Source organism: Vombatus ursinus, unplaced genomic scaffold (assembly GCF_900497805.2).
Source record: "Vombatus ursinus unplaced genomic scaffold, bare-nosed wombat genome assembly UNPS02014859.1, whole genome shotgun sequence".
Classification (NCBI taxonomy): Eukaryota; Metazoa; Chordata; class Mammalia; order Diprotodontia; family Vombatidae; genus Vombatus; species Vombatus ursinus.
Genome location: NW_020954637.1, coordinates 3,867,915 through 3,886,504, shown reverse-complemented (window position 1 = coordinate 3,886,504; position 18,590 = coordinate 3,867,915). Strand labels below are relative to the sequence as shown.

Sequence of the window (18,590 nt, the reverse complement as noted above, 5' to 3'; positions counted from 1 at the left end):
ACTAAGGTTAGCTGTCTTACCCAAGATCACCCCCGTAGTAACTGGCAGAGAAGGGATCTGATCCCAGGTAATCTCATTCTCCATCTAGTACCTTCCCTAGTACTAAGCTGCAGCCTTGTGATTGCTAACAACGAAGGAGTCTTCAAAAAGTTTCGAAAGGGTCCCCACCTGACCATTCCAGGCTGGGTGCTGGGTTCCCGGTGGCACTACAGCGGAACTCTGCCGGCTGGCCAGGTTGCACTGTGAGCTGCGGTGGGTAGATGGAAACCACGGGTGGTGATGGGCTCCCAGAGGCTGTTAATAGAGGAGGGGCAGACCGTACAGTTAGGATCGTGGTCCGAGGACAAGCGAGAAGAGAGAAATGCAATCCTAACAGGGAATCTTAACACGAAAGAAAGGCCAGAGAAGAGAGGAAGTGGGAAAGCCTGGGGATGGGGACGGGCTACGGTTGGGGAGAAAGATGAGACAGGAGTGAGAAGCCAGGATCTAATGAGAAGGAGGGCAGGGAATAAAAACAACAAAAATAATAACAATCCACATAGCATTACATATGCATGGAAGGAGTGGTAGGGGCTCCCCTGAAGGGGCAAGGAGGCTGAGAATAATAACAATAATCGAATAATGATAACAACAAAAACAATAACTCCCATACAGCACTTATATCCACTACTTATTTTAGTATCACAGATAGGACTGTGGATCTAAAAGTTCTCTCTGTCTCTGACTCTCTTGGCAATTGGGGTTAAGTGACTTGCCCAAGGTTACACAGTTAGTCAGTGACTGAGGCTAAATTTGAACTCAGGTCCTCCTGACTCCAGGGCTGATGCTCTATCTGCTGTACCAGGGAGCTGCCCCTAAAAGTTTTCTCAAAGGTAGTCCAGTTCCCTCATTTTACTGATGAGGAAGGTAATTATCAGAAAAGGAAAGTGACTTGCCCACAGCTACTAAGTGGCAGAGATTTGAACCCAGGTCTTTGGACAACAAGTTCACTATACCAAAAGGTTGAGAAAGAAGAGAGTGGGAGAGTAGGGACTGGACCTAGTCTGGGGGTAGGGAGGTTTTTAAGGGCTGGACAGTTAGAAGGGCTTAGAACTGGTGGGGGGCGAGAGAGGAGGGGTTGTACCCTGAACATGCAGCGTGGCAGTGCCCTGGTCCATGGCGAACATGTTGGAGCCAGTGCACACATAGGTGCCTGCGTCGCTGGGCTGGACGCCCCGGATGGTCAGGATGCCATTGAAGTCCATGGCTCGTGAGGGAAGTTTCCCATTATGGAGGCGAGTCCACACCAGTGTGTAGGCCGGAGACTGGGAGAGGCAGAAAAGACAGACAGGATCCATGAGACTTCTGGCCTCCTGCACGTTATCTGCCCTCTCAACCCAGACCCGCCCCTAAGAAGAGATGCCACCTCCCCCTCACCTTGCTCTTGGCCGTGCAGATGAAGGTGACATCGGCCCCAGTTCGGACGCTCTGGCTTGTCTGCTCCTCCACGGTCACCGTGATAGCCTTGGTGGGTGCCTCTGCACACAGGTGGAGAGGTGCAGTGACTGCCAGCCCCGGCCCAGCCCCCGATGCCAGCCCCGGCCCAGCCCCCGATGCCAGCCCCAGCCCAGCTCCTGATGCCAGCCCCAAACCAGGTCTAAACCCAGCCCCAAACCCCAATCCTAGATCCAGGCCTAGGCCCGGACCCTAACTCTGTCTCACACACCAGCCCCAGCCCACTTCTAATCCTAGGGCTAAACCCATTCCCTAGCCCTTACCCCGATCCTGATCCAAACACCAACTCTAATCCTGATTCCAGCCCCTGACCCAACCAAAACCCAGACCCTAACTCTAGCCTCTGAAGAGAAAGAGGCAGCCTAGATGAAGGGCGGAAGGGAAAGCGTAGAGAGCTACAGAAATGTCAGCCATCAGCTCTGAGAGCTGCAGGGCCAGAGGAAGGAGGAGAGAGAGGAAGCAGATAGGGGCCGAGGGAGGCTCACCAGTGACCAGAAGCTCAGCCCTGCTGGTGTTGGCATGGTAAAGGTTGCGGCAAGTACAGATGTAAACGCCTGCGTCTGAAGGCTGGACGCTGGGGAAGTGGAGCTCAGAGCCTGGAGGTGTGTGGGTGGGGACTCTCAGAAAAGCTCTGACCAAACCCCACTCCAGAAATTCCTACCCTTCCCTCCTCCTACCTCCCCAGGTCCTTCCACACTAGACAAGGCCCTTAGGCAGAAGGAACAGGTTGCAGGGAATTGGAGAACTGAAGATCGCGTTCCCACTCACTACCTGCTAGGGAATCCTAGGACATCCAGTACCTTGTTGTCGCTGTTGGGTGGTGCTGGGGATAGACCGTCCGTCTTCTCGGGTCCAGTAGTAGTAATATGGGGGGCTCCCGCTGACCTGGCATCGGAGGGAGTGGGAGCCACCCTGGGGCACCGTGCTCCGGGCCGGGTGGACCTGAACTACCAGCAGGGCTTGGTCTGCTGAAGAGAAGGAAGTTCAGGGGGGCAACCAAGCCTGGTGACCCTCCCCACATACAACCATGCTGCTTTGACTTGTCTCTAAATGTGCAATGTGTGGGACCGAGGGATCGTAGAACCCAGAATGTCAGAGCTGGGAGGGGCCTTGGAACCCAGAATGTCAGAGCTGGGAGGGGCCTCGGAACAAGGATGTCAGAGCTGGGAGGGGCCTTGGAACAAGGATGTCAGAGCTTTGGTCCTACCCACAGGTAAAATCTCTCCCCCAAGTCATGCTACCCTGGTTCCAGGACTCCCAACACCAACACATTAATCACTCTTCCTCGAACCCTTTCATTCCCTAGCCCTCTGCAGTTCTCCATCTTCAGTTCTCCACTTACCTTGAGGCTGGCAGCGGCCTCCACGAACACTGGGGTTGCCCACATAGCCTGGGGCACACCTGTAGGAGACATGCTACCCTCATCAGGCTATCCCTAATAGGGCTGGCTGGAGCTCCCAGGATGCATGGGGGATCAGAGTTCAGCCTGCTGCCCAGGGCTGGGCACTAGCCACAAGAGCCTCTTTTGGGAAAAGAGGGACTTGGGGCAGAAAGTAGAAATAGCTCCAGGACTCCCAAGTCTCACCGGACTCAGCTGGGTTGGGGGCTTGTTTGCACTCCAGGAGGATCTCCCTAGGAACCTCCCTCCAGCTTCTCACGTCCTTCCCCACGGCCTCTCATTCCACTCTCCTCCAAGCTATGCTTCTCCCTGACCCCAAGGAACCCCCGTCCCAAGCTGTACGAAGACTCACTGTTCACAGTATTGGCCAGTGTAGCCAGGCTCACAGGCTGTGCAGCGGTAGCCCCCAGACCCAAGGCTCTCACATGTCCGCGAGAACCTGCATCGGAGGAGACCAGAAGGCAGATCTGTGTGAGTCCCTAATCCTCCTAGGGATGCCTCTCATTTTCTCTTTCCTGAATGACTCCCTTCTCCTAGGGCCAGTCCTCCCTCCCCGCTCCCTTCTCCTAGGTGCCAACCATCCAGACCATGCCCACCCCCTGGGGTGTCCACATGTTAGAGGGGTTGATTTGGTGATTCCCCATTTCCCTTGGCACTAGGCAAGGCCAACCTACATGTTCTCAGGGTTGGTGAGGGGGCAGGCACAGGGCTGGCAGTCCTCAGGAGTCCCTGCAGTGGCATCACCATAGTAGCCAGGTGCACAGAGTTCACAGAATTCACCAGCCGTGTGGTGCAGGCATTGCTGAGGATTCAGGGGTATCACACTCTGGCTTGGTCGCCCCTCATACCCTGTATCCCCACTGAGTCCTACTGACTGGCCACTAGTGGGGGTCTCATGTACAGCAAAGCTCCCCAATGCATTCCTATATGGATCTCCACCCCCTCAGTGAATCTACACTCAAACCTCCACGCCTATTCCCATTCACTGATCTACACAGTGGCCCCCTGCCCCTCACTGATGCCCTCCCCCCTGATTAGCCCTCCCCTTACTGATACCTCCCACCTCACTGATTCCTAACAACGAGTCCTTCCCTCACCTGCTAAGCTTGCCCTGACCCAAACCCCCAGATACCTCTTAAACACTGAGCCCCTCTGCTCAACCTCCAGAGGAGCCCTGACCCTATGTTGATCCCCCTCACACTGAACCCCGCCCCATGGTGGCTACTCCTCACTGATTCCCCCTCATAGAGCTCCTACATGGACATCCCTCCATATGGACCCTGCTATACTGACTACTCACTAGTCACTGACACATTCAACTAACTGCCCAACCCAGGTGGTACACACCACTCTTCACTGACCTTCCACACTGACCCCTTCCCCTCACCACACACATCCATAGATACACAGACAGAGACACAGGTCTCCTTCAAATGCTTCCTCCCTCCCAAACCCCGGCTTCCAGCTCCTATCCCTCACCGAGCAGGCTCCTGTCTCTGGGTGACAGCTCTCTGAGTGCCCGTTGCATTCACAAAGCTCACAGTGGCCCAGGTAGAGGCCGCTCCCTGTTCGTGTATAGCCAGAGGCACAGTCCTGGGAAAGGAGAAAGGAAGATCAGGGTTGAGCCCCCATGAGGAGGTTCTGGGGGTGAGGGAGGAAGAATCAGAAGTCTCGAGCCCAGAGACATTGCCATCTTCACTGGGATCTCATGTGGGAACTTCACAGTTAACATGGTCAAAGTTATTTCTTTCTCCCTGCCTCAGATTGGCAACTATTTTCTTAAAAGGAGGATTACAAAAACCACACTGATAGGACGTCAGAGCTGGGAGGGCCCTTAGAACACAGGATGTCAGAGCTGGGAGGGCCCTTAGAATGCAGGATGTCAGAGCTGGGAGGGCCCTCAGGACAAAGAATGTCACATCCAGTAATGACTTTAGTACAGACAATGTCAGAGCTGGGATGAAGCTTTAGAACACTGAATGTTAAAACAAAGAATGTCAGATCTAGGGGGACATTAGAACAGAAGACCAAAGCTGGAAACCCTTCTCTTACCTGCTGAGCTTGCCCCTGATCCCCTCCTGACCCTTCACTCATCCCCCCTCACACTGAACACCCTACACTAAGGAGACACAAAGGAAGGTGCCTCTGATTATTACAGATCAAGTTCGAGGCCTAGAGCCAAGTGACTTGTCCAAGGCCATATGCACATTAGTAAGACCAGAAACCAGGTCTCTTGACTCTCAGTCTTGGGCATTCCTGAAAGAAGGCTAGAGCCCCCGTGCTTTCCTCTCACCTGGCAGGAGAGGCCCCGGTAGCCAGGTGGGCAGCGGCATTCTTCCACTTCCAGGGCATGGGGTCCAGCTCCAGGATCAGGCAGGGCTCTCTCCATGCTGACGGCACCAATGCTGGCTGCCAGAGGGACCGAGGAGAAGGTGGCGCGGACCAGGATCTCATCCAGGTCGGCCAGAACCATCAGCAAGTGCTCTCGAGTGGCTGGCTGGCCATCTAGCCTCCTCCAGAATTGCTGGTTTGGGGGAAGGAGAGTGAGTGGAGGTAATGAAGGCTCTACACTTCTTCTGTGGCCCTCCCACCTCCCAATCTGGCCCTTGTCTCCCTCGGCCAAGCACAGACAAGTCTTAGATTATTCGGTTAGGATGGCAGCTATATTATGTCTGAGGCTATGGAGGAGTGGGGTCAAAATCGGAAATTGATCAGGATTGAGTTTAGCATTGGGGCAAAGCTCTTGCTTGGATAAAAATTGGGGTCTGGATTGGATGTCATAGTTCAGGTCAGAGTTGTTCACGGTCACAGGCAGAGTTAAGAACACGGTCATGGCTTTGGTCAGAGTAGGGATCAGGGCCTTGGTCAAAGTCGTGCTCATGGTCTGGTCAAAGTTGGCATCACAGTCACGGTCATGGTCACGATCAGAATCAAGACCATGGCTGACATCAGAGTTGACGTCATGGTTGGACTCATAGTCAGGATTGCTGTTGGGGCCAGAATCAAGGTCAGGGCTGGGCTCTTGGTCCTAGCAGACAAGGTCAGGCTGGTCCACTTGTACCTCTCTGAACACTATTTCAAAGCTCTTCCTTTCACGGCCTTGCAGCTCTGGTTGGGTGGTCACTAGAGTGATGTCATTCCCCTGCGGAGAAATGGTGAGATAAGCCTCCCAAGACTATGGCACTCCAGTTGCCTTTTCACATCCTCTATCTTTTTTTGCTCCTACAAGGTTGTAGGACAAGTATGACTCCTCATTTAACAAATGAAAAAACCGAGGCGCAGAAAACTGAAAGTGATTTGGCCAAGGTCATATGTGGAGTAAAATGACAGAGCTAGGGAGCTCATGACCCCCAGACCAAGATACGATGAGATAGAAGAGGCTCTCAGAGGGCACACTGATAGCGGCCGCTTTCCAATAACTCCAATCCCTGTTCACCAGCCCTCCATGCTCCCCTGAAGAGAGAACAGAAGGGATCTCTGCCCACAGCCTGCCAAGTTGGCAGCATGACCCAGAAACCCATGCTACAGTATGCACTGGGATAGCTATTACTGGAGTAGGCAGGTACTGTGAGAAGAGACTCCAGCAGAGCCTACAAGACTCCTTGTAGACAGCCATTCCCCTTCCCCACAATCCCTACCAGGCTTGCCCACCCCTTTCTCCCATGGCCTCACTCCAGGGAGAGCTCACCGTGATCTGCACATCAGGATCAGAGAGGGGACTGCCCTGTGCTCCAGCTGTGTAGGACAGGATGTACCGAAGCTTCCCACCGTAGGCATCCACCTGTGGGAAACCAAGCCTGGGATGTCACCAGCCCTGCTCTGCTTCTCCTACCCCTTTGCCCACCACCCCCATCCCGACTCTGGCTCCTCAGGGAGAACTGGGTAAGGGTACACAGGGCCTGGCTTGGGTGGGAGGGCCACGCTACTGTTCTAAGCTCCTTCTCTTCCCCCAGTGAGGCTGAATCCTGAGGCAGGGTCAGTGCCAGAGGACACAGGGCGGATCTCCCTTCATTGGAAAATTCAGTCGTTGGGATCAGTCCAAGTTAACCTTGGGGTCATGAGGGTCATCTATCCGCCATCCCCCATCTCTAACCCCAATTATTATTAATCTTACCCATCTTAAGACCCTCCTTAAAGTCTCCCATGATCCTCCCAGCCAGAAAGGATGGTCCTTTCCATAGCTACCCCACTCAAACAAAAATTCACATTTACATCAACTAATCTCATTCAGTCACTTTACTAACCACCTACTACTCCTGGGAGATACAGACTGTTCATTATTATTAAATTGTAATTTTTTAAAATCTAGCACATTTAGCGTACACTCTTTGTGGGTCTGTAACCTCCTTTCTGCTTGGCCGTAAGCTCCAGTAAGTCAGAATCTTGTCCTAATTACTTCTCTATCTCTCTCAGCACCCCCTACTGTGTTCTCTACATTTTCAAAAAACCTGAACTTGTGATTTCATTGGTCACAGCGACCTCCTAGTATGGAATATCCTCTCCACCAAATGCAGGTCTGCACCTTCTCTGATTTTCAGTCTCAGTGATTTGCGCGAGGCACTGAGAAGATCAGTGACTTGAGTAAGGTCACACAGCCAGGACATGGCAAAGAGAGGATTTGAACACAGGTCTTCCTAACTCTGAAGCCGCTTCTCTAACCACTGAGCAACACTTCCCCCCTCTCTGCATAGAAGGCTTTTCAAATGAATGAATGAATGACTTTTGGATATCACCACAATCTGCTCCACCCCTCTTTTTGTCTAAATCTTTCCTATCTTCTCCACCGCCTCCTCTGAGAAGTCCCCCCCACCCCACCAAGCTCCTCAGTCTAGGAAGATCTTTCCCTGCTCTATGGCAGTTCCTACTGGCCTGATCTGGTCTGTCCCACTCCCTGGCTCTCTAAGCACACATGCCTTGGCCGTGTTGGTTCAATTTAATCCAGTTTGTAAAATGGTGGCAGGGTGTGTGTGTGTGTGTGTGGGGGGGGGGTGTGGTTGGATAATCTCCCCTTTCCAGCTCTAAATCTCCAATCCTCACTCAAACGGATTCAGGAAGGACTCATTAAAGTTGGCCAGGTGCAGAGAGCCAGGACTGGTGTGAAGCAGGTTAGGAGGAGGGGGCTTGGTTGTGGGGAATGGGGTAGGGAGAGAACCTCAGTTTATACAAGCCAAGGTCTCTGTCCTTTGGAAAGTCTCACTTACAGGAGGATGCACAGAACACCGAGTGACAAATCCAGGGCCCTCCGTTTGATTTTAAGCTCTCTGAGGACAGTGACCCTGCCTTACTTATCCCTGTCATGTCACCAAGCGCTGGGCTTTGCATACAACAGGGACTCAATAAAGAATGCTTGATAATGATGACGGTGCTTGCTGGACTTTTTTTTTTTGATGGGGCTCTGACCCCAGCAGGCCTCCCCTCCTCTCCATCCCTACTGCCATCTGTCACTGTGTCCCATGCCCTCAGGTTCCCCAGCCCTCAGAACCCACAGACTCCAACCTGTGCTACAGCTAACCAAGCCCAAGCGGGCTTCTTCTCCTGCTCCTTCGGCTCTTGGGCCCCTGGCCCCAATGCTATAGCCTAAGCATAGTCACTAGACGTGAGACCTGTGTGCTGCTGGAGAAGGGAAGAGAAGTTCTGTGGGCCCACTGACACTGGTGAGCTCCCCAGTCTCCCCTCCCCATGTACCAGCCCTCTGTTCCTAGAGGGGAGGCCAGAACAGCTTTTTTCCCCAATGGCCACTTTGTTGGGGTCTGCCTAGGCTCTCTTCAAGGCACTGGCTCTCATTGAGGCAGAACCCTTTTCAGAAACCCAACTCAATTTAATGGCGAATCTGGGTGTCTGAGCTAGGCCAGGCATAGGCTGGAGACAACAGTATAGAGATGCTAAAGGAGCTGTATCTTGAGGTGTCTGGGAGCTAGACAGCAAAGGATGATAGAATAAAAAGTGGAGAGTAAACCAGGAAGGAGGCATGAAACCCCAGGCTCTCCTGCAGGTCACCTGCTTATATTTCCCTCCCAGGGTCCTGGGCCATTCCATTGTTCACGGTCTGGCTAGACTAGTCTTGCCAAGGACCATTTAAACCAGAGGTCAGGCAATCTCCCTGTCCTCCCCCGGCCCCCATTACCTTGTCCCCTAGGAAGATTCTAGGTAGCTGCCAATAATAGACTCTTTCAGGAAGTTGAGAGAAGGCCTTGTAAGCAAGAGAAAACTAGGATAGAAGGTGGAAAGACCAGTGAGGGTCTGGGAAAGCAGGAAGGAAGGGAGGAGGATGGGGTAGGGCCATCAGTGGATTCAGGGAGAGGCTGAGAACCCCAAAAGGAGCGCAGAGGAAAGTTATCACCATGAGCTCCCAAGGTTCAGGCCCCTGGGAAAAAGACTAGATATAGTTAGTGGCAATTATTTCTGAGACCCCAAGGAATGGTGATAGGTACCTGGGGATTGGTGGCCATCCAAGGAAAACACGGGCACTGTCTAGTGGGCAGAAAAGGGTAACCAGGTGGGCAAAGGAAGTGGAGGGAGGCCTTCAAAACTGGCACACAGTGGACACTCAGGGATATGGGGAGGGGATGGGCCCAGAATTTGCTCCCCTGGCCCTCACAGCCTTCCTGCTCTGTATATTGCAAGGGGGTGGCATGAAAGATTTATCAGACTATGTTGGTGGAGATGAGCCAGCCTGGAGGCATGGAACTAAACAGGCAATGATGGATGGAGTGGGGCAGGGAAGGGTGGGGAGGAGGGGAGGAGCAGGGCTGGGCAGAGTCCCTGAGGACACAGCTTAGCTCTACTACCCAGCCACCTACCTGAGAGCCAGCTAGCCTGGCAGTGGTGCCAGAACCAGGGGCTGCAGGGGAAGATAGGGAAGCCGCTTGAGAGGAGGAGGAAGAGGAAAAGGAAGAAGAAGAAGAAGAGGAGGGAGGAGCTGCCTTTAGAGAGGCCGCAGACTGATGGTGGGAGGGCCCTGCGTGGCCTGGGCCATGGGGTGGGGGGGGAGCAGCAAAGCTGGAGAGGAGCTGCCAGATCTCTGCATCCATCCGCCTTTGAGCCTCATCCACCTGGAATGCAGGTGGGAAAGAAAGGAGAGGGAGGGAATGGAGGGATGGAGAAAAGGGAGGGCGAAGTGATGAGAAAGGAGGAGGATGGCCAGCAGAAGGGAGATGGGAAAGGAAGGAGGGAGGGATGGAGGGACGGAAGAAGGAAGGAAGGAAATGGAGAGGATTGCAAGAATCAGCAAGACTTAGAAGCCCCTTCCCCACTCCCCCCCAAATCTGTGGATTTCCCAGGTTGCCTTCTTAGCATCCCCCTCCCATGCCAAGCCTCAAGGTTACCCAGAGGGCTACCAGGGGCAGGACTACCCTTGCTACCCCCACAGGGGACAGTGAGGCTCCACGGCCTCTATCTGTTCCTATTCCTCACCCCCTGGGGTTGTGACTGCTTTGACCTTAGAGGGCAGGTATTGCTAACTGGAAGGTGGGATTGGTGGCCATCCAAGGAAGACAGGAGCACTGTCTAATGGGCAGAAAAGGGTAACCAGATGGGCAAAGGAGGTAGGAGGAGGCCTTCAAAAGTGGCACACAGTGGGCACTCAAGGATATGGGGAAGGGATGGGCCCAGAATTTGCTCCTCTGGCCCTCAGAGCCTTCCTTGCTCTGGGAAATATTCCAAGGGGGGTGGCGTGAATGGTCAGCCAATGATGGCATGAGCCAATGCTAGAATGGGAAAAGTGGGCACAGACTAGACCTATGTCCTCAGTTCCAAAAGCACTGGCTTTGGCTCTGGTCTTTGGCCTTTTCAATAGGGCCCTGGGCATTGCCAGACTCAATGGTTACCTGGGGTGCCCGGGCTGCCCGGCCCCTGCCCACAGGGGGCCCCAGGATCTTCCCAGTTGCCACAGCCTCCCGCAGCTGCTCCTCTGAGAAGGATGTGCGGTTCTGATAGGATGGATGGTGGTCAGCTCTCCCCAAACAATGCCTTGGCACCAGAACCCTTGTGCGGTGCCAACCCTCCCCTAGGTGCCTGCCAGTGGGAAGTCCCCAATCTGTATCATGCCATGAGTCACAGTTTCTCATTTCTGAGCTTGGCACATGGAAAGTTAGCTCCAGGTGATTGAAGTCAGTGCCTGGTAATAACCTGGTAATGTGGGGTGACACCAAGGTTACCTCCTCCTGCCAACCCACGGTTGGTACTGGAGCCCAAACCACAGAATGGTTACAGGAAAGTTGTGGGAATACTCTTCTCATGGCTCAGTCTGTGGGGCCCCTAGCTGACTATGAGCCTGGATGTGCCCGTAATGGACAAGCCATGACTTGTGCCCAGGGCGTCACTATATCCCCACCATGGGCACCACTGCTGGGCCACCAGAGCATAGAATGCCATATTCCTTTGGATCTGAACTGCATGCTGGGCTGAGGGGAACAGCAGGCACCCCAAATACACACCAGGAACATGCCACACCACACTCGACGTGTCATACCTGATGTGCCCGCCGCAGCTGTGCAAAGAATGCTTCCCTCTGGCAGCCCAGGGTACCAGGAGAAAGACAGAAATAGGAAAGGCCCCAGAGATCACAGGAGACAGAATGAAAATAAGAGAAAGAGACCGGAGGGATGAGGGAGAGATATGGAGGATGGAGATGAAAGCAGAGACCAGGGGCAAAGACAGGACAGACAGAGATGAAGTAAGGGTGGCAGGAAGGGACAGAGACATGAATAGGGGACAGATATGGAAGGAGACAAAGGGACAAGAGACAGAAGGACAAGTAAATGAAGCAAAGAAGAGATAAGGGCCCGAATGATGGGTTCCTTTGGCCTAATCTGGAGAGGTGACATTAACATGGCGAGCCCATTGGAAGGAAGAAGGTGAGAAGCCACTGACGGGGCTCGAGGATGTAGGAAGGTACAAGCCCCCAGGGCTTCACACCACCAAGAAGCGTGATCCAACCTTTCTTTGCTACTTTCCTGACTCAGGTCCCATCCCACCAATGTGCACAACCAGTTGGGCGTTGCCCTTACCCAGCCCACGGCAGTCTCTTGGACGCAGGACACCCTAACCTCACAACCCAAAGGAAAAACCTTTCTACTTCATCCTCTGCCTCCTCCATCACCTCCATCACTGCCATGGTCAACTTCATTATCGCCCTTAGCATGAGTGTCACAAACCATTCTGAGTGTGGGGAACTGGGCCGGCCCCCATTGCCCACCTCTGTGCCCTCACGCCCTGTACCTTGTCTCCCTGGTAAAGCTCGGGGAGCTGCCAGTAGAATGACTCATGGCCCAGTTGGGCAAAGTTGCTGAAGGAGAGCTGGCTGCCCTCGGGCGTCGGCTCCACTGTGAAACCCCCAGCGACCCGGCTGCTTCGCTGCCGATTCACCAGAGTGAAACCTTGGAAGTCACCAGGAGCAAAGGGGCTTGAGATCTAGCAGGAGAGAAGGTAGGATGGTGTCATTTTGGGCACTGGGGGTAGGCGCTAAGGACAGCATTGGGATTGGCATTGGGGTGGGCACTGAGAAGGCTACAGAAATGGGTGCTGGGGTGGGCACTGAGAAGGCTAGGGGAATGGGCATTGGGATAGATACTAGGAAGAGTTTTGGGACAGCAGACAATAGAGACAGTGTTGAGGTCCCCCCAGGAACAAGGGGCTAGGCTCTGGAGAAGTCCCGGGAGTAAGTAACGGAGGGGAGGGGAGGAGACAGGCTGCTGGGCCTGGAGGCAGAGCTGAGGAGTCCATACCAGGTGGCGGGTGTAGGAGGAGCTGACACACTGCTGAGTGACGCCCATACAGAAACAGGGCAGGCAGCCTTCAGGGTTGGTGGCACTCAGGTAGAAGTAGTGAGGACGGCAATAGCTGCAGGTAGGACCCTCCACTTTGGGCTGAGAGGGGATGGGGCAGACAAAGACAGACAAGAAGGTTAGCAGTCTTGTGTGGTTCAACCTCCTACCCCAGCAGCCCCTGAGCTTCCTCTATGTCACTTTTTTTAAAAAAAATTATTTTTAAGGCAATTGGGGTTGAGTGACTTGCCCAGGGTCACACAGCTAGTAGGTGTCAAGTGTTTGGTCTGAGGCTGGATTTAAACTCAGGTCCTCCTGAATTCAGGGCCGGTGTCTATCCACTGTGCCTCTCTCTCTCTCTCTCTCTCTCTCTCTCTCTCTCTCACTTTTTAACCCAGTGAAGTCCCCTCTTCTCCCTCTAGGCCTGAGTCAAGGTCCTGGGGTAGGCAGTTGGCCTCCCTCAGGGATTCTAGGCATCCTGAGAAGGATGCTGCTGGATTAAAGCAACTCACAGCAAATAGAGATTTAAAGATTGCTCTCTTCACTCAGGTGAAGAAGGTAGGATCATTCCCATCTTACAGATGAGAAAACTGAGGCCTAGAGATTTTTCGAATGACTTGTCTAAGGTCACATAGCTTGTAGATGGCAGTCAGGACTCCAACCAGGGTCCTTAGACTCTCATTCAGTGGTCTTTCTGACTTTTTTCTATTTAAATTTTCTTTTTTATTATGAACTTAACATTCATAACAAACACGAACATTTCACGATATAAAGAAGAACAGAAATGAGGATGGCGTGTGAAACTGTACCACACAGTTTGGTTTTGGGGGATTCAAAATGGAGAGGTAGCGGTGGATAGGGGATAGAAGGCTGGCCTTAGAGGGGGGACGATCAGGGTTCAATTGCTGCCTCTGATACACCTGGTTCTTTGATCCCAGGGAAGTCTCATAACTTCAGATCTTTTTGTTTTCTTCTCTGTATTTTTGAATGTTTTCCTGATGCTTCTAACTTTTCTGTCCACTGTTATCCCCAGTCCCCAGCTCCCCTCTCCCTCCCCCAAACAGAAATCCTCCCTCCCACTGGGAGGGCATAGAATCAAGTCCCCTTGCCCTCTTGCCACCTCCTCCCACTACTCACCTTGCATCGACACTCCCCTGTGTCTTCACACCGGGTGCTGATGCTGCCCTCTGGGTCACATCGACAGCCATCAGGGCCAGGGCTAGGGCTGGGGCCAGGGCCAGGGACATCACCTGCACAGAGAGATGGGAGGGAAAGTTATGGCTTTCCCCCCTGCTCCAGACACCCCCAGTGCTGTTCCTCCCATGGTGGACAGAGTGCAGGGGCCACCCCCATGGTTTTGGCCTTTCCCCTCCCACAAACCCCACTCACTTTGGCAAGGCTGGCCCAGGCTGGGGTTGCCATGGTAACCAGGAGCACACCTGGGGACAACAATCAACGTGAAAGTTACAACCAAGCTTCAAAATGCATCTGGTCTCTCTATAGAACACTTTCTCCATCTGTGATTTCATGGGGTCAGGGGTATGCTGGAGGAAGCTCAAACCAGCTCAAAGAGAGCCAATGATTACATTTTCAATGTGAGCATTTATATCTCAGAAATGGGAAAATGCTTCATTTATTGACAGAGATTTAGTGACAAAGAAATGTTAACGATGCAGACTAAAATTAAAAGCATTTCTGCCCCACCCCCAACTCCAGAATCAGTGGTTAAATATTTTTCAGCACACCCCTGTATGGGGCGATAGATGATACAAGAATGATCATCCCCATTGTACAGATGAAGAAACTGAGGATGTAACCTGCCCTAGGATCACACAGTGAACCCTGATTTGAACCCAATTCTGGGCCAAGCCCAGTGACCACTCCACTATGTAACATGATCTCCATTAAACCACGGACTGAAAGATTGCTTAGAAATCATCTAATTGGGAGAGAGAGGAGGGAAGGAAATTGGAACTCAAAAATTATTTTAAAAATGGTAAAAATAGTTTTTACACGTAATGGAGAAAAAAAATTAAAAACATTCTTTTTTTTTTTCCCCGAGGCAATTGAGGTTAAGTGACTTGCCCAGGGTCACACAGGTAGTAAGTGCCAAGTGTCTGGTCTGAGACCAGATTTGAACTCAGGTCCATCCTGACTTCAGGGCTAGTGCTCTATCCACTGCGCCACCTAGCTGCCCTCTAAAAATGTTTTTTAAAAAAAAACCTCATCTAATCCTCCCCTCATTTTACAGGCGAAAAACCTAAGGCTTCTACAGCACTGTGCCTCTCAAAATCAAATGCTTAAAAAAATGGCAGAACTAGGTCTAAGATCTAGGTCAAGTGTCAATGGAGGCCTGCTCTCTGCTCATCTCTTAATTCAAGTCTATAAAATTGACCTGAAAACCAGGAAGCAGCCCCAACCACTCGCCATGTGGCGGCACCGTGGTCCAGGGAGTGGAAGGACCCAAAGGCCAATCTCCCTCTAAGGCCGTGACATATCGCTTGACTTTTCTTAAATCTCAGGTCCTTCATCTAGAAAACAAGGGGCGGCTACATGGCCTCTGAGGTCGGTACTGTCCCGTTTTACATCTCTGCTCTTCTACCTTGCTGAGAGATGCCCCCTTCTCCCACTCTCCCCTGGCCTCACCCTCCTCCTGGGGACATACTTCTCACAATGGCGGCCACTGTGGGCTGGGGAGCAGGCATCGCAGGTGGGACTGCCGTCAGTGTCCAGGAAACAGGTGTGGATCCCCCTGGGGTTTGGGGAGAGGAAGCCAAGATGGAGACGGGTCTGGGCTGGGAGCTGAGGTCAGGGGGGATAGGGATGACTGTCAGAGAGCATAGAGGTCAGTGCTAGAAGGAATCCTAGGATCTAGAATGTGAATTAGCACTGAAAGGAACCTGTGAGCATGGGCTGTTACAAATGGTCATTACAGAATGGTAGAAGGTAGGAGCTGGAAGGGACCTAGGGGTTATCTAAGCCAGTGGCATCAAATCTGAAGGGAAATGGACTCAGGAGTTTAGCGGGCTGCAAGTATGACACCTCTGATCTAGCCCAATCCCTTTACCTTTTTTTCTGTCTAGGCAATGGGGTTAAGTGACTTGCCCAGAGTCACACAGCTAGGAAGTATTATGTGTCTGAGGCCGGATCTGAACTCAGATCCTCCTGACTCCAGGGCCGGTGCTCTATCCACTGTGCCACCTAGCTGCCCCTCAATCCCTTCATTTTACAGAAGACACTGAGGACTGGAGGAGGAGGGACTTGACCAGCGTCACACAGATAGTAAGGCTCAGAGCTGAGATCTGAACCCAGATCTAACTCCAAATCTACTTATTTCTGTGCTGTGTTAGAACAGGGTAGAAGGGGAAAGGGGAAAGAAAGGCAAGCATAATGAAACACAAAGAAAAGCATGGGGCCCAGGGCATGGGCCACGTACTGGTTGTTAGAGGGTAACCCGTGGCAGGGGCATGGCTTGCAATCTTCAGGGGAACCTCTCTGGGCATCGCCGTAGTATCCGGCCTGGCAACGTTCACACTTGGTGCCTTCTGTGTTGTGTTGGCAGCCCTAGACAGGAGACAGTCAAGACCTCGGGTTCCTTTGGGTCAGTGGGGAAGCCTGGCCGGTCGTCTCCATTCTCCCCCCATTCTGTGCTCTCCATCCCAAGCTAGGGGCTATCTTTTGCTCATTCTCAAGTGAGGTGCCATAGGGATTAGAGCCCTGGGAGTCCTTGGCACATCGAAGAGCCCTGGCAGGGGCATCATCAGTCACTGGGCACTCCCGGGCAAGAGTCTCACCTGGCAAGCCCCGGTCTCCGGGTCACATATCACTGAGTGTCCATGGCAGCTACAGAGTTCACAAGTGCCCAGGTAGAGGCCGCTGGAAGTACGAGTGTATCCCACATCACAGTTCTGAGGGGAGAAGGCAGGTCAGGAAGGGACAGGGGCAGCAAAAGACCACTCCCCAGTCCAGATCAGAACTTCTTCCCCGGGCTCAGCTGATGGCAGGAGTGCCCATCTCTAGAAGCCACAAATTGGGGAGGGGGGATTAAGCCCCCTAAGGGGTAAGGAACAAAATAACAAAGAGTCAAGGAGGGCCAGGAGAGCTCTTAGGGGCAGGAGATTTAGGAGGGAAAGGAAAACTTAAGAGATCATTAGGACCCACCTCCTCATTTTACAGAGGGGGAAAGCGAGGCCCACAGTGACTTGCTGGCGGTCACACAGGTAGTAAGTAGCAAAGCCGGGACTGTAACCTAAACACTGTCTCCAGGATGAGGGCAGGGGAGGGATGGGCTGGTGGTGGAGGTGGGAGTGGGTGTGGGTGTACACGGATGCTGGGGCTCACCTGGCAAGACGGTCCTTGGTAGCCAGGTGGGCAGACACACTGCTCCACCTCTACAGCCTGCTCCAGCCCTGTGACCTGGGGCACTGCCACATCCATGTGCAGTCCAGAGAGCCTGACGAGGGGAGCAGGGCATGGAGTCATGGGCAGCCGAGATCATCGAATCCACCCTCCCACACCCCTCACTTTATAGATCTGGACACTGAAGAAACAGGCTTATGTAGCTGAGAAAGCAGTAGAGCAGAGATGAACCCAGGTCCCCTGACCCAGATCAAGCTCTTTCCTCTCTACCCACCATCCTCCAGCCCCCTCCAACCTTGTTCTAGGTTGCAGAATCAGAGATTTCAGAGGCCAAAGGACCCTAGAGTACAAACTGCTCATGTGGCAGATGAGGAAACTGAGGCCCAGGGAGGTAAAGTCATCTGCCCAGGGTCACGTAGCTAGTTTGTATAAGAGGCAGGATTGGAACCCAGGCCCTCTGACCCCAAATCTAGGGCTCTCTAAATGACAAGAGGCCCACCTTTTTCTATCTCTCTCCAACCTCACTGTAGTGTTTATTTCCCCCTGCCTTTACACATCGACCCCAGAAACCACCCAGAAACTCACTACCTAGATTCCCCTGAGCACCTGCCATTAGCCCAAACCGCCTCTGATTTGTGCCCCATGCCAGGTGCAAACACTAGTCAGGTACCTGCTCTCGGCCTGGCTCTCACTGAAGGAAGCTCTAATCATGATCACATCAATGCCTGCGAGGGCCATGAGCAGGTGCTCACGAGTGGCTGGCTGCCCGTCTGCCCTGCGCCAGGCATGCTGTCAACAAGAAAGCACAAATCCTCATGGGCTCCTAAGAAGACTACGCAGGACTAACCCGCACTCCTCCCTTCGAAGAAGCCGCTCATTCTGACTAGACACCGGGTGAGGAGGAAGGCGCTGGGGCCCAGGCGCCTAAGAAAGACACATGGACACGGACCTCACCCCCCCAGCCTTTTCTAGAGATCGGGGCGGGGGGCCCGGGGCTGGGGCTGACCTCTCGGAAGGGCACGGAGAAGGTGCTGGGCTGGCCGGGCACAGGCTCCTGCCGGGCATGGTGCTCAAGAGAGATGCCATTGCCTTGAAGCAGGACTAGCGGCTGCCCGTGCAGGGGTGGGGAGCCTGGCTGTGGCCGCTGGGTTAGAGTGAAGTGCAGTTCTCCTCCATAGGAGGTCACCTGGGGAATGGAAGAAGGGGCAAGATTACACGGCAATCAGCTCAGAGGACACACGCCGGAAAAGGAGCCTCATCCAAGATAAAGGCCCCTGGAAAGGCAGGCAGAAGGCCTGGGTTCAAATGTCATAAGTAAATGGCTGTGAGACCTTGAATAAGTCTCTTCACTTTGCTGTGCCTCAATTTCCTACTCTGTAAATTCAGGATAAAGGATTAGATGATTCTTCCTCCTTTCAGCACTGTCACTCCAAGTTGTAAGGAGCTTTCTAGATCTAATACTCTATAGTCTAAGGTTCTTCCCAGCCCTGACTTCTGTGTTCTAAGGCCCCTGCCAGCTCTGACATTCTGTGTTCTAAGGGCCCTCCCAACTCTGACATTCTGTATTCTAAGGG

General features: G+C 53.0%; 1 protein-coding gene across 5 annotated transcripts in view; it reads right to left on the bottom strand.

Annotated features, from left to right (window-relative positions):
* Positions 1 to 18,590, bottom strand: part of HSPG2 (heparan sulfate proteoglycan 2) — a 166,356-nt gene that overhangs the window by 54,738 nt on the left and 93,028 nt on the right. For 3 of the 5 annotated variants that reach the window (XM_027841414.1, XM_027841415.1, XM_027841417.1), the window contains exons 24-45: positions 18,023 to 18,202; positions 17,687 to 17,805; positions 16,999 to 17,110; positions 16,452 to 16,565; positions 16,094 to 16,221; positions 15,323 to 15,409; positions 14,047 to 14,096; positions 13,795 to 13,907; positions 12,619 to 12,759; positions 12,113 to 12,304; positions 6,582 to 6,674; positions 5,955 to 6,035; positions 5,187 to 5,417; positions 4,373 to 4,486; positions 3,568 to 3,695; positions 3,246 to 3,332; positions 2,837 to 2,895; positions 2,295 to 2,462; positions 1,980 to 2,090; positions 1,417 to 1,517; positions 1,124 to 1,304; positions 169 to 294 (exon numbers count right to left, since the gene is read on the bottom strand). In XM_027841414.1, the coding sequence (XP_027697215.1) occupies positions 169 to 294; positions 1,124 to 1,304; positions 1,417 to 1,517; positions 1,980 to 2,090; positions 2,295 to 2,462; positions 2,837 to 2,895; positions 3,246 to 3,332; positions 3,568 to 3,695; positions 4,373 to 4,486; positions 5,187 to 5,417; positions 5,955 to 6,035; positions 6,582 to 6,674; positions 12,113 to 12,304; positions 12,619 to 12,759; positions 13,795 to 13,907; positions 14,047 to 14,096; positions 15,323 to 15,409; positions 16,094 to 16,221; positions 16,452 to 16,565; positions 16,999 to 17,110; positions 17,687 to 17,805; positions 18,023 to 18,202 (2,716 nt within the window). The remainder of the gene's footprint in view (positions 1 to 168; positions 295 to 1,123; positions 1,305 to 1,416; positions 1,518 to 1,979; positions 2,091 to 2,294; positions 2,463 to 2,836; positions 2,896 to 3,245; positions 3,333 to 3,567; positions 3,696 to 4,372; positions 4,487 to 5,186; positions 5,418 to 5,954; positions 6,036 to 6,581; positions 6,675 to 12,112; positions 12,305 to 12,618; positions 12,760 to 13,794; positions 13,908 to 14,046; positions 14,097 to 15,322; positions 15,410 to 16,093; positions 16,222 to 16,451; positions 16,566 to 16,998; positions 17,111 to 17,686; positions 17,806 to 18,022; positions 18,203 to 18,590) is intronic. The other 2 variants (XM_027841416.1, XM_027841418.1) reach the window with 1 other exon arrangement.